General features: G+C 35.7%; 2 protein-coding genes across 3 annotated transcripts; both read left to right on the top strand.

The window, feature by feature from the left end:
* Positions 1-268: 268 nt before the first annotated feature.
* On the top strand, positions 269-1,588 carry LOC118060847 (26S proteasome regulatory subunit 6A homolog). The gene is made up of 5 exons (XM_035074136.2): positions 269-494; positions 626-713; positions 888-1,007; positions 1,100-1,240; positions 1,393-1,588. Exons 1-5 carry the CDS (start codon positions 376-378, stop codon positions 1,468-1,470), a joined length of 546 nt encoding a protein of 181 aa, XP_034930027.1. The 5' UTR covers positions 269-375; the 3' UTR covers positions 1,471-1,588.
* A 1,965-nt stretch (positions 1,589-3,553) lies between these two features.
* LOC118060846 (probable disease resistance protein At4g27220) lies at positions 3,554-11,364 on the top strand. 2 transcript variants are annotated; one of them, XM_073403863.1, is made up of 6 exons: positions 3,554-4,887; positions 6,155-7,781; positions 7,880-8,356; positions 8,487-9,227; positions 10,025-10,846; positions 11,011-11,364. In XM_073403863.1, the coding sequence occupies exons 1-5, from the start codon at positions 3,695-3,697 to the stop codon at positions 10,841-10,843; spliced, it is 4,857 nt and encodes a 1,618-aa protein (XP_073259964.1). In that variant the 5' UTR covers positions 3,554-3,694; the 3' UTR covers positions 10,844-10,846; positions 11,011-11,364. The 2 variants fall into 2 exon arrangements, with proteins under 2 accessions (XP_073259964.1, XP_073259963.1); XM_073403862.1 differs by having other exon boundaries at positions 10,025-11,364.
* Positions 11,365-13,168: the final 1,804 nt, after the last annotated feature.

Raw genomic sequence — 13,168 nt, 5'->3', positions numbered from 1 at the left:
AATTTTTTTCTCCAACTTTCCAACTTTCAGGGGTTCAATTGAATGTTAATAAAGTCGGTTGTTTTTAATAGAAGTTCCAGCAATGTTGGCACTAACTCCATATTTTGGCGTCAATGCATTTATAGGTATAGCAATTTTTATAGTACATCATATTCCCTCTTTCGAATTCTGCTTTTTCCTTTTGTTTCCAAAACAGAGAGTTGGGTGCTCCTCTTTCTGATTAGAAACATTGCTTAAAGATGCACTTATGGGAATACCATGACTAGTTAGATTTGAGAAGAAAGCGTAATTACAAAATGCAATGTTTCTAATCTTGTTTTAAGTTCATAACAAAGTAGTCTTGTATAGGAGTAATTTAACTTCAATCATTTTTAGATGTTCATTGGAGATGGAGCCAAACTTGTCCGTGATGCCTTCCAGCTTGCAAAAGAGAATTCTCCCTGCATCATTTTTATAGATGAAATCGATGCTATTGGCACAAAGCGGTTTGACAGGTCGCATTTCTACTTCTTCAGCAATCAACTTGCTTTCACTTTTGATAGTTAGCTTTTCAAAGTTGGAGTTCTGTTCTTGCTGCTTAATTTTATTGTAGCTGATTTTAAAAATATCCTGTCCCTGTGTGCAGCGAGGTTAGTGGAGATAGGGAAGTGCAGAGGACCATGTTAGAATTGCTCAATCAGCTTGATGGCTTTAGCAGTGATGACAGGATTAAGGTTCGTTGATGCTTCTGTGACGCTGGATGTTTCTTCAATAAATGAATTGTTTTCTGTTTGTTCTTGGGGTGGATGGCTTCTGTAAACTATGAAGTGCAGTGTCATTTCCCACCCCTAAAAATACCTGTTGTGTTTGTGATTAATGGCAGCCACAATTTCTTGTTATAATTTCAGGTGATTGCTGCAACAAATCGTGCTGATATCCTGGACCCAGCCCTCATGCGATCAGGTCGACTGGACCGCAAAATTGAATTTCCACATCCAAGTGAAGAAGCTAGAGCTCGAATTTTGCAGGTTTGTCACATCACAATTGCTTGATGGCCCTTTTCACTCTTGTGTGAAAACAATAGTTTTAATTGCATTGGTTTTTCCCGCTGATGTTGTAGATCCATTCAAGGAAGATGAACGTCCATCCTGACGTGAACTTTGAAGAGCTTGCTCGCTCCACAGATGATTTTAACGGGGCACAGCTGAAAGCAGTTTGTGTCGAAGCTGGGATGCTAGCTCTTCGCCGTGATGCAACCGAGGTACTCTCTCACACATGTCCTGTTTCGTTGTCTTTTCCAACGCCATTTTTTTTTCTTACAAGCGAGAACCTGACCTGTCAACAATTATTTCGAAAGTAGTTCACGGAGCAAGCTCTAACTAAATTCTTGTATTGGGATGGATTTGAAAACAGGTGAATCATGAGGATTTTAATGAAGGTATCATCCAGGTGCAAGCGAAGAAAAAAGCCAGTCTTAATTATTATGCATAAACTAGCAACAAAGCCACGTCTTGTCTGGGGCTTTGAAGTGTTTATGTGTACTATATTTTCAATGACAATTGCAACTTTTTTATAAAAAAAAATCAAATGATGAATTTGTTTATGTTTAGGTTTTTTTAGCATGGTTGGAATTGTGGTAGTCTTTGTGGTTTAAAGTATTTTTTTATTTTGAAATACATGATATTTAAAAAAAATATATATTTTTAACATATTAAAATAAAAATATAAAAATAAATAAATTAAACATTGCACTGTATTTTTAAACAAATCTTCTATGCACACCTTAATATAAATTTTAAACTAACTTGATTAGAGTTGGATTAATTTAAGTTAATTATTATTTTGTTTTATAAAAAAAATAATATGGTTTTGATTTTTTATATAAAACATCTTCCAATGATGGTTTGGATTGGTTAGGTTAATGTTTAATTTTAATTTCTTGGGGTGTCGGGTTTGGACTCTAAGAGCGTGTTTGGTAGTGTGGTAACAGTTGTTTTTCAAAATAGCTTTTCGTGCTAAAATACATGCCAATGATGTTTTTTTATTTTTTTAAAATTATTTTTGACATCAGCACATCAAAACGATCCAAAAGGTACAAACTGAACTCAATTTTAGCAAATAAATAAAAAAAAAATTAAATTTGAACAAAACATAGGTACAAACACACTACCAAACGGTCCCTAAGTTTCGCTGATTAATCTACTAATTCATCAGTATCGGGATTAATCTACTAATTCATCAGTATCGGGATTTTACATGATCGAAACCATCTTATTTCAATGTGCGGCTAATTAATATTAAAATAAATAATATATTAAATAATTTATTCATGTTACGTCATAGGGTTCAGAAAAAGAAACAATGACTTAATTTGGAATGTTCTTCCTATGCAAACAGTAATTTAGATTATTCCATTTTAATATTTTTTTCAAGAATAAAATTCAAAATAATAACAATCACCGAAATTATTGTATTCAATGTTAATTATAAAATATAGTTATAAAAACTGCTACTCTAAACCTAGTTGTAAATTTCGGATTCGGATAGGAAAAAAAATGGTTAATCGAATTAAAATTATATATTGATTTGTTAATTAAATTAAAACTTGATTCTTGACATCTAAATTAAAAAAAAAAAAACTAGGAAAAAACAACATTTGAATGCCTAAAAAAATAAAATAATTAAGGTTTGACTTGAATTCTTCCCACCTGTTACCCCTTAGATACTTACAACTACGCTTTATATTAGTTAAAAATTAAAAACAAATAAAAAATCTATTCATTAAAAAGATATCTTAAAATATTATATTATATTTTATGCGGGAAAAATATAATATTATGTATTTACTATGGACACAGACTTATTGTACCATAAACCACTCTACCAACATAGTATTTTCATTGTAGACGACACTATAATGTTATAGAATTATTGTCTTTATTGTTTGTTAACTAAAAAGTATTGTTGAGGGCATTATTTTTTCTGTTTTCTATCTAAAAGCTACTGGACCTAACTGGACAACCAAGCCTAAATTATTTTTAAAACGTGTTGGGTATAGCTTGACAGTCAAACTCAACGCTATTTAATCATGTTTTCAATTAGACTTGGATATGCTAAATTTTTTTATTTTTTTAGATTTTTTTTCTTATTTAATTAATTTTTTATATGATAAAGAAGAAATGAATTGATAAGATTTTTTTATATTATATAAAAATTAAATGATGATAAATTTTTTTTATTTAAAGTTGGGTTAGTTGGATTTATTTTCTCTTATATTAATGGGACTTTTTATATTGCTAATGGGAATTTTTATATTGCTAGCAGAACTTAACAAGATAGAGTTGAAGTGCGGTAAAATCCAAGTACACTTAATATATTATTTTTTATATTAAAAAAATATTATTAATCTAATATGGAGCGCTGCCAATATGCTATTGGGTAAATTAAAAAACATATCAAGAAGATACCAGGCAGCAGCAGACTCAGCAGAAAGGAGAGAGTTGCTAGGAAAGTCACTGGGGTCATATAATATGATTGTTTGACTTCACTTCACAAACTAAGGTAGTCTCTCTGCCTCTCTCCTCTCTGCAGTTGCTCTAAGCAAATTTTTCACTCATTTTATCTGCTACATCCATCTCCATAGTTTTTCAAATATCGCAGTAGTGATCATCCTTTACTTGTGGTTTTTCTGCTAAACAAAGGCAGAACATTGGCTATGGAGTTCCTTAGTTCCATGACATCCACGGTTGTGGAACAGTTAATTGTTCCCATTAGGCGCTCCGTTACTCGTGTATTCAACTACAGCAGAAATGTCAAGGGCCTCAAAACTCACATAGAGGAGCTGTCAGATGCAAAAACAAGGGTGCTGCATTCTGTAGACGAGGCTAGAAATAGAAGTGAAGACATTGAAGATGATGTTCGAACGTGGCTTGCTAGTGTGAATGTTATCACTGAAGAGGCTAACAGAGTTTTTGGAGATGAAGACAAGGCAACTAAGAGGTGCTTCATGGGGTTGTTCCCTAATGTGACGACGCGCTACAAGGTTAGTACAAAGATAGAGAGTATTGCAGAGGAGGCTGTTAAGATCAGTCTTCGAGGCAAATTTGATAGGGTGTCCTACCGTCCTTCTCGACGCGGGATAGAGGACAGATCTCACAAACATTACGAGGCTTTCGAATCAAGAGGACCTCTTTTGGATGAAATTTTGGAGGCCTTGAAAGACGATGATGTCGACCTAGTTGGAGTGTATGGGATGCCTGGTGTAGGCAAGACCACACTTGTGAAAAAGGTTGCTGGACAAGTCAAGGCGGACAGGATTTTTGATGTGGTGGTTCTGGCTGCTGTCTCTCAGACTCCTAACCTGAGAAACATTCAGGGGGAAATAGCAGATGGGCTAGGTCTCAAATTGGATGCGGAGACTGACAGAGGAAGAGCAAATCTCTTGTACGAGCGGCTTAAAAGAGAGACAAAGGTACTTGTGATTTTGGATGACATTTGGGAGAGGCTTGAACTAGATGATGTGGGGATTCCTTCTGGTAGTGATCATCGGGGATGCAAAATATTGATGACATCGAGAGATCGAAATGTATTATCCCGTGGAATGGTTACAAAAAACGTTTTCTGGCTTCAAGTTTTACCCGAGAATGAAGCATGGAATCTGTTTAAGAAGATGGCGGGTGATGTTGTCAAATATCCCGATCTGCAGCTTGTTGCCGTAGAAGTAGCCAAAAGATGTGCTGGTTTGCCCATTTTAATAGTTACTGTTGCGAGGGCATTAAAAGATGGGGATCTGTCAGAGTGGAAGGATGCTCTGGAAAGGCTGAAAAGGTTTGACAAGGATGAAATGGATAGCCAAGTGTACTCAGCTCTAGAGCTGAGCTACGATTCTTTGAAAGGAGAAGAAATCAGGTCGGTATTCTTACTTTGTCAACAGTATCGGGTAGTTGAGAGATAATTGTTTGTATCAATTCAATGTATTTTTTTCTTTATTGCATACAACTTATATATATACATGTACAATAAATCCTTTTTAAAGATGAAAAATTAAGAATAAAAATATATCAAAATCTTTCCTAAACTTGTTCCTGAATTGATTTGTAATATTTCTTAAGCCTTTATTTAGTCCTTGTCAACACTCCCCTTCAAGCTAGTGCAAAGATATTTTGTATGTCCAATTTGTTGAGAGAGCAATGAAACACTTTATTTAATACTGTTTTAATAAGTATGTTTGCCAATTGATCCTTAGATTTGACAAAAAAAAAAATCACAGTTTTCTCATCGAGTTTCTGCTTGATGAAATGTCTATAAGTTCGATCTTTTTAAATTAATTTGTTGTATTTTTGTATGTTCTTATCGCATGTCATGGGATTTGGGCATCTGTAGTTAATCTCTCGCTAGAAAGATTGTAAACCAGTGTAATAGTCTTTTAGAGAGCCCCTTCCTTGTGTGGTTTGACTGACTTTTCATTTTAGGTCATATACCTAGACATTATCTCCTCCATCGAAGTAGGTTGTGGCAATGGCGTCCTAAACACCTTTAGCTGTAGGAAACCTGATAAAATTCCCAATTAATTCTGGGGTTAAGGGATTGATAATCCAACCTTTAACAATTGCATTTTTTGTTCTCCATTTATTATATGTTGGGTCGGTAAGTATTGGTTGTCTGATTTTGCCGGTGATTAATCCAAGTTTATCTTTGCCAAAGATGAACATCTCCATGATCTGTGACCATAGTTCATAAATCTAGCCATCTAGTTTGATTCCAAGGACGACAATTGGCAAGTTTGGGTTTTGGGTAAAGTTCGTTTGAGTGTCGATTCTGGAATTTGTAGTTGTAATCTGATCATGGTTTGGTGGGTTCGGTTCTGCCATTGTTTTAGGTTATTTGTGATATTTGTGATTTGAAAAAGGTTTAGATTCGGATCGTCTGCTCTGATATCGTGTCAATAATATCTAGGTAGTTTAGAGATAATTGTTTATATCAATTCATTGTGTTTTTTTTATTATTATTATTATTGCATAGAACTTATATGTATACATGTACAATAAATCCTTTTTAAGGATGGAAAACTAAAAATAAAAATGTATTAAAATCTTTCCTAAACTTGTTCCTAATCTCTAGTTTTCCTGATTTGTAATATTTTCTAAACCAAGAATTACTTCTTGTCAACAATCAGGTCAGTATTCTTACTTTGTGGACAACTTGAACCTCACAGCATTGCAATCTTTGACTTACTGAAATATACCGTTGGTCTGGGATTGTTTAAACGTATCAGTACTTTGGCAGAAGCAAGAAATAGACTACATAAATTGGTCAATGACCTCAAAGCCTCTTGTTTGTTGCTACCAGGTGGCGCAGATGGAAAAGTCAAAATGCATGATGTTGTTCATTGTTTTGCTGCCTCCGTAGCTTCGAGGGATCATCATGTCTTCACATTAGCATCTGGCACTGTATTAAAAGAATGGCCAGCTATGCTTGAACAGTGCAGTGCTATCTCTTTGCCGCGTAGCAAAATTCCTGGACTTCCTGAAGTATTGAACTGTCCAAAAGCTGAGTCGTTTATACTGTATAATGGAGACCCCTCGCTCAAAATCCCAGACAGTCTGTTTAAGGGAACAAAAACTCTCCAACTTGTGGATATGACAGATGTGCAACTTCCAACACTACCTTCCTCACTTCAATTTCTCGAAAAGCTTCAAACATTGTGTCTGGATAGTTGTGGTTTGAAAGATATAGCTATGATCGGAGAGCTAAAGATGTTAAAAGTTCTCAGCTTAATAGGCTCTAACATTGTTCGGCTGCCGAGAGAAATTGGGCAATTGACTCATCTGCAACTTCTGGATTTGAGTAACAATCCAAGCCTTGAAATGATTCCGCCAAATGTGCTGTCATGCTTGACCCAACTAGAGGACTTGAACATGGAGAACAGCTTTTTGCAATGGGGGATTGAAGGACTAGATAGTCAAAGAAACAATGCTAGCCTGGCTGAGCTGAAATATCTGCCAAATCTAAGCACTTTATACTTACACATTACAGATCCTATGATTCTTCCCAGAGACTTCTTCTCCAAAAAATTGGAAAGATTTAAAATTTTGATCGGAGAAGGGTGGGACTGGTCCAGCAAGCGTGAAACTTCAACAACAATGAAACTGAAGATCAGTGCAAGCATTCAATCGGAGGAGGGGATCCAACTGTTGCTGAAGAGAACTGAAGATCTACATTTAGATGGACTAAAGGGTGTTAAAAGTGTTTCCTATGAATTAGATGGGCAAGGATTTCCTCGTTTGAAGCATCTCCATATCCAAAATAGTCTTGAGATTCGATATATTGTCGACTCGACGATGTTAAGTCCTTCTATTGCTTTTCCACTCCTGGAGTCTTTGTCTCTTGACAATTTGAGTAAGTTGGAGAAGATTTGTAATAGTCAACCTGTGTCAGAGTCATTTAGCAACTTAAGAATTTTGAAGGTGGAAAGATGTCCAATGTTGAAGAATCTTTTTTCGTTGCACGTGGAAAGAGGCCTTTTGCAACTGGAAGAGATCAGCATAATTGATTGCAAAATCATGGAAGTGATTCTTGCTGAGGAAAGTGGAGGCGGAGCTGACGAAGATGAAGCAATCAAGTTGACTCAACTACGAACACTGACACTGGAATATCTACCCCAATTCACAAGCGTTTCCTGCAAATCGAATGCAGCTTCCATATCACAGACCAGTCCGGAGCCGTTAATCACTGGTGTCAGGTCCAATGAAATTGCATCTGACAATGAGCTTGGGACTCCCATGACACTTTTTAACAAAAAGGTTTGCTTTATTTTAATGACTTTGGCATAAAATGGAGTATCATTCTCATTTTGACGAATGAAAAGAACTTGATGATGAAGCAAAAGTTGTGCATGCAGGTTGAATTCCCCAATTTGGAAGACCTAAAACTGTCCTCTATCAAAGTTGAGAAGATATGGCAAGACCAACCAGGAGAACTGTCCTATTGGTTTCCGAGGTTAACAAGTTTGACAGTCGAGGGCTGTGGAAATCTAAAGTATTTATTTACTTCTTCTATGGTTGGAAGTCTTGCTCAACTCAAAAGGCTTGAGCTATGTGATTGCACGCCTATGGAAGAAATAATAATTAAGAACGGATTAGGAGAAGAAGAAAATGTGAGAGGAATGATGTTTCCAAAGCTACAATTCCTCAAGCTTAAGGGCCTTCCAAATCTCACAAGATTCTGCACTAGTCACTTAATCGAATGCTCCTCCTTGATAGAACTGCGGATAGAGAATTGCCCTGCACTGAAGACCTTCATCTCTAATTCATTAAGCACAGATGCAGTAGCCAACAATCAGTTTGAAGAAACAAACTCAACTCTCTTTGATGAAAAAGTGAGTCCTTTTCTTCTTCTTTTCCTGTTAGTCCTACAGTCCCCAACCTCAGTTCAACATTTGCTTTTGAACACCTGAAATTTAATTTTCTTGTCATTTGCTTACTGACATGATGGAATTGATTTCTTAGGTTGCATTCTCTAACATAGAGAAACTGCACATTCTTGGCATGGATAATTTGACTATGATATGGCACACTGAATTCCATTCAGATTCCTTTAGCAAGCTCAAGGTGCTGAAGGTAAAACAAGCAAACAAATTGTTGAATATTTTCCCACCCAATATGCTGAGAAGATTTCATAATTTGGTCCACCTGGAGGTAGATGATTGTTCTTCACTGGAAGAGGTGTTTGATCTCAGATCTCTGATGAATGAAAAAGAATCCCATGCTGTAACAGCGTTTAAGTTGAGAGATATGTATGTATATAACCTGCCAAAATTGAAGAAAGTGTGGAATACAAATCCCCATGGAATTCTCTCTTTTCAAAACCTTCATTTAGTGGATGCTTGGAATTGTCCAAGTCTAAAAAGCCTCTTCCCAACCTCTGTAGCCTTAGGCCTTTCACAACTCGAAGAGCTTAAACTAACTAGTTGTGGGGTGGAGGAAATTGTTGCTGAGGAAGAAAGACTAGGAGAAGAACTAAAGTTTGTTTTTCCTAAAACAACCTCCTTCATTCTCTGGAAATTGCCCAAACTCAGGAGTTTCTACCCAGGAAGACACACTTCAGAGTGGCCGGTATTAAAGAAAATAGACGTGTATCTTTGCCACGAAGTGCTGGTATTTGATTCGGAGCTCCAGAGCACCCAAGGAGCTTGTACACAGGACCAACTTGAGATCCAAGTTCAGCAACCGCTTTTCTCATTTGAAAAGGTATGAGCTTGAGCATTATCCTATGGATGTTCACTAACAGTTCTAAACATTAATGCCTTCAATGAGTTATGTTAAAAAATACAGAACATTCTCTGTGCGGGTCCCCTAGGCTTACATGACACCATTAAGAAACCGAAAAGTTACTCTTGCCGCCTGGCAAGATAGTTCAAGCTAGACCTAGCTAGCTGTGCAAAATAGGAACATTTTTTCCTTGTATTATTAAACTCTAACCTATTCCTTTGATAATGCCATGTCTACAAGAACTTTAGACAAGAATTAGCTAAGATGCAAAGGCAAATCTGCTTGTAATGCTTGCATTTTGGCCTTTAATTCTACCCAATCATCATCTTTTTTGGTTTTGAATCAGATATGCAATCTATGAAGAAAATTCAATAAAGACAACACTTCTCCCAAAAATTGAATTCTACTAGTTCACTTTAGAACCCACAACAAGAAGCAATAGGATAGGATATTGTAGTAAAAACCCAGAGGCACAAACTTGTACTAACGTGATTGCATCTACCTGGACCAAATCAAAATTCTTGAGATAATGAACCTAGCAATCCCCTACAACTGGAACCTGAATCTACAACAACGCTCTAAAAGAGTGAAGCAACAGGAAATGTTAGAACATCATTAACCATAATAGTGCTAAGAAAATTTAACTTTTAAGCACCAATAAGACTTGTCGGCAGTGGAAAGGGACTGGCCTGTTTATTGAATGTGCTGTAAAAACTGCTATATCTACTACCTTTGGCTTTTCATATTTAGCTTGCATTTGTGCATTCGATTTCCAGATCATCCCCAACTTGGAAGAACTATCGCTAAACAGTAAAGATGCGGCAAAGGTATGTCAAGGCCAGTTTCCAGCAGACCTCTTTCACAAAATAAGAGTTCTTGAGCTGCAATGCTTTCATGATAAATCGGCTGAATTTCCATTTGGTATGATGCATAGATTCCAGAATATGGAAAAGCTTCTTGTAACTAATGGTTATTTCAAAGAGCTGTTCCCATGTCGACTTGTTGATGAGGAGGAACATACTCTTGCTAGGATACTATACTTGAAACTTTATAGTCTTCCAGATTTGGAGAAAATTTGGAACCAAGATCTCCGAGTGGACCAGCTTCTTCAAAATCTTGAAACTCTGGAAGTAACGAGTTGTGACAGTTTGATCAATTTAGCACCATCTGCATCATCTTTCGGAAATCTAACAGCTTTGCATGTATGGGATTGCAAAGCATTGAAATACTTGGTCACAACCTCAACTGCCAGAAGTCTTGTGCAACTCTCTGCAATGAGTATAAGGGAATGCCAAATGGTGACAGAAATTGTAGCAAGCAAGGGAGATGAAGCAGGAAATGAGATCATTTTCAGGAAATTGAAAAGTCTGAAACTTGATTGTTTAGCAAGCCTCACTAGCTTTTGCTCTATAAATTTCACCTTCAAATTCCCCTCTTTGACAGAAGTAATTGTGACAAATTGTCCAAAGATGAAGACTTTTTCCCCGGGAATCTCAAGCACACCAAGGCTGCAGAAAGTATGGCTATCAGAAAAAAAGGACAAAGGACATTGGGAACGCGACCTCAACTTCACCATTCAACAGCTCTCTGTATAAATTGTATGCATTTGCCAGATCTGTTCATCTAGTTTTACTCTTCTTTTTTCCCATTCCATTATTCTAGTTCATATAAGATAGCCAGCACTTCTGAAACACTACACTGAACAATCATCCTGTTAGAATTTAGCATTGAGGAGCTTCAGGATGGTTCACTCAATTTGCAGGCTGCATGCTGTGGTCCTTCATGGTGGTTTGCTTGTGCTTTTTGAAAGATACAGCTGGTGCTTCAAGGGAGTGCTATAGTGACTCATTATCTGCGTGCATTATCATATCAGGACTCCAAAGAATACTTCCTGTCAGATGGTACAATGGCAATGGACTGATGGAATACTTTAATTGCTCGATGGTCAAAAGCAGAAAACAAAGAATCAGAAAGTGTGTTGGGCCACACGGACCAGGCTGGCCTTTGTATCTATTTTTTTGCTTTTATCTTTTTGGATTTAGATTTAAATGTAACATAAGAAATTATTATTCGATTTTGTTATCTTTTTCAAATAACACTGTAGGTTTTATGGGAATTTTAACATTTTTTTCAGTTAATATATGTCTACTATGAAAAAAATATCATGAATATTTATTTAACATAAAATTTATGTTTTTCAAGATTTTTAATTTTTTTATATAATTGTATAACATTTATAAATATTTTTTCTTCAATCATGTGAAAAATACTGAGATTTTATTTAAATGTTTTATTTTAAATTTACTTTTAAGATTATAATAATTTTTTATTTAAGAAAGATTGCTTGCAATTTATTAAAAAAAAAACATTGATATTGAGTTGATTATGCGCCTTGCAAGCAATTATTTTTTTTATTATTATTATTAATTTTATAAAACATAAAGTCGAGTTAAAAATCAGATTTTTTAAGTATGATATTTTCTATGAATAAAGTTCACAAATGTAGACAGCATGGTCTCACGACTATCCCTGTTCTTCGAGAATCAGAAAGATTTTATTTATTTATTTTTTAATTTTGAGCATGTTCATTTGAAATCTAGGCACTTCTTTATTTATTAATTTTATTGTTACAACAGTGGTGAAGATCTAGACAGACTGCGCAGACAACATAGTTTGCCTTTTGGGATGTTTCTGGACTTCATCTGTTGAATGTTCTGTATAACGACATTTCATAGCGATGTCTTAGGATACTTTACTGACTCAAATTTAACAGTGTATGTCTTTGAAGATTCTTATTGTGTTTGCTTTTGTGGTTAAAAAAATATTTTAAAAAATATTATTTATGGTTTTGCCCAGTAACTTGTTTTTCTGCAAATGTAAAGTGCTGCTGCTGCTTTCATCTTCCTTGTCCCACCACAGAGAATCACCGAGTCAAAGGCTTTTCTTCTTCTTTTTTCGATCCATACAAAGTCCAACTCTTCATTGGGCCAGCTATGTGACAGAGCATCCAAGAGCTGCCATGTTCTAAGCTGGCAACGCAAGGTTCACACATGAATCTGCAAGCAAATTATGGACGAGGGCTGAGGCCATGTTCTTGTGCTTGAAACTAATAACCAGAGAAATCAATGGATGTTCCGAATCTTATACTCTCCTTCTCACCATCCATTAATCTGACTCATATTCGATCCATGTTTTCTTGAATCTTATTCTGTGGTAAATATATTTGTTTTTTTCTTAATGTATCGAATTTGAGTTCTAAATAATGACAAAGAAAACAAATTTATTATTGATGTATTATATTCTACATGTGTTTATTTGTTTAAAATCCGACAGGACTGTTGAATCTAACTTGGTTTGGTAAGCTAGCCACCCAATTTGTTTTCCGGGTCAATTCCCAGATCAGGCACGGCAAGGTGGAAACGAGAAGAAAAACAGAGCCACGCAAGAAGTTTCCTTGGGGAGGACAGAGGTCAAGTCAACCTGTCATGTTCAACCAAATTCCATGGCCGACACAGAGATTAGAAGTAGAAGAGGAATGGAAGCTTGGGTGTGGGTGGCAGGCATGTCTGCGGGCCAACTACCAGTTATGCATTCCATATGGACATCTGGATGTGATCTTCCAGGCATGCTCTGTTCTGCAATTTGCGAGTGTACTCCTACGCCCATGTGGAGGCCATTTTAATATGGGTATAATCTGTACCAGAGGAAAATAAATTTTATGATATTGAAAACAACTTATATCCATAAGTGAAATGGATGGAGTATGGATTTTTAATTTATATTAAGTTTATTTATTTATTTTAAACTAATATTCATTTTCAAAACCCAAAAACTCAATTTTTAGGAATGAATTTTACTCAGACTCCAGGATTGATAACTAACTCCTATTTATTTTTATGTTTTAAAATTATTTTTAAAAA

This window comes from Populus alba, chromosome 13 (genome assembly GCF_005239225.2).
Source record: "Populus alba chromosome 13, ASM523922v2, whole genome shotgun sequence".
Lineage (NCBI taxonomy): Eukaryota > Viridiplantae > Streptophyta > Magnoliopsida > Malpighiales > Salicaceae > Populus > Populus alba.
The sequence above is the reverse complement of the archived record's forward strand: the minus strand, read 5'-3'. Positions and strand labels throughout refer to the sequence as shown.

Excerpts from the sequence above, each read along its gene's own strand:
- LOC118060846 (XM_073403863.1), top strand. The coding sequence starts at position 3,695 with ATGGAGTTCCTTAGTTCCATGACATCCACGGTTGTGGAACAGTTAATT. Across the intron at positions 4,888-6,154 it reads TTGAAAGGAGAAGAAATCAG|GTCAGTATTCTTACTTTGTG; the intron begins GTCGGTATTCTT and ends GTCAACAATCAG. Across the intron at positions 8,357-8,486 it reads CAACTCTCTTTGATGAAAAA|GTTGCATTCTCTAACATAGA; the intron begins GTGAGTCCTTTT and ends TTGATTTCTTAG.
- LOC118060847 (XM_035074136.2), top strand. The coding sequence starts at position 376 with ATGTTCATTGGAGATGGAGCCAAACTTGTCCGTGATGCCTTCCAGCTT. Across the intron at positions 1,008-1,099 it reads CTAGAGCTCGAATTTTGCAG|ATCCATTCAAGGAAGATGAA; the intron begins GTTTGTCACATC and ends CTGATGTTGTAG. Across the intron at positions 1,241-1,392 it reads TTCGCCGTGATGCAACCGAG|GTGAATCATGAGGATTTTAA; the intron begins GTACTCTCTCAC and ends ATTTGAAAACAG.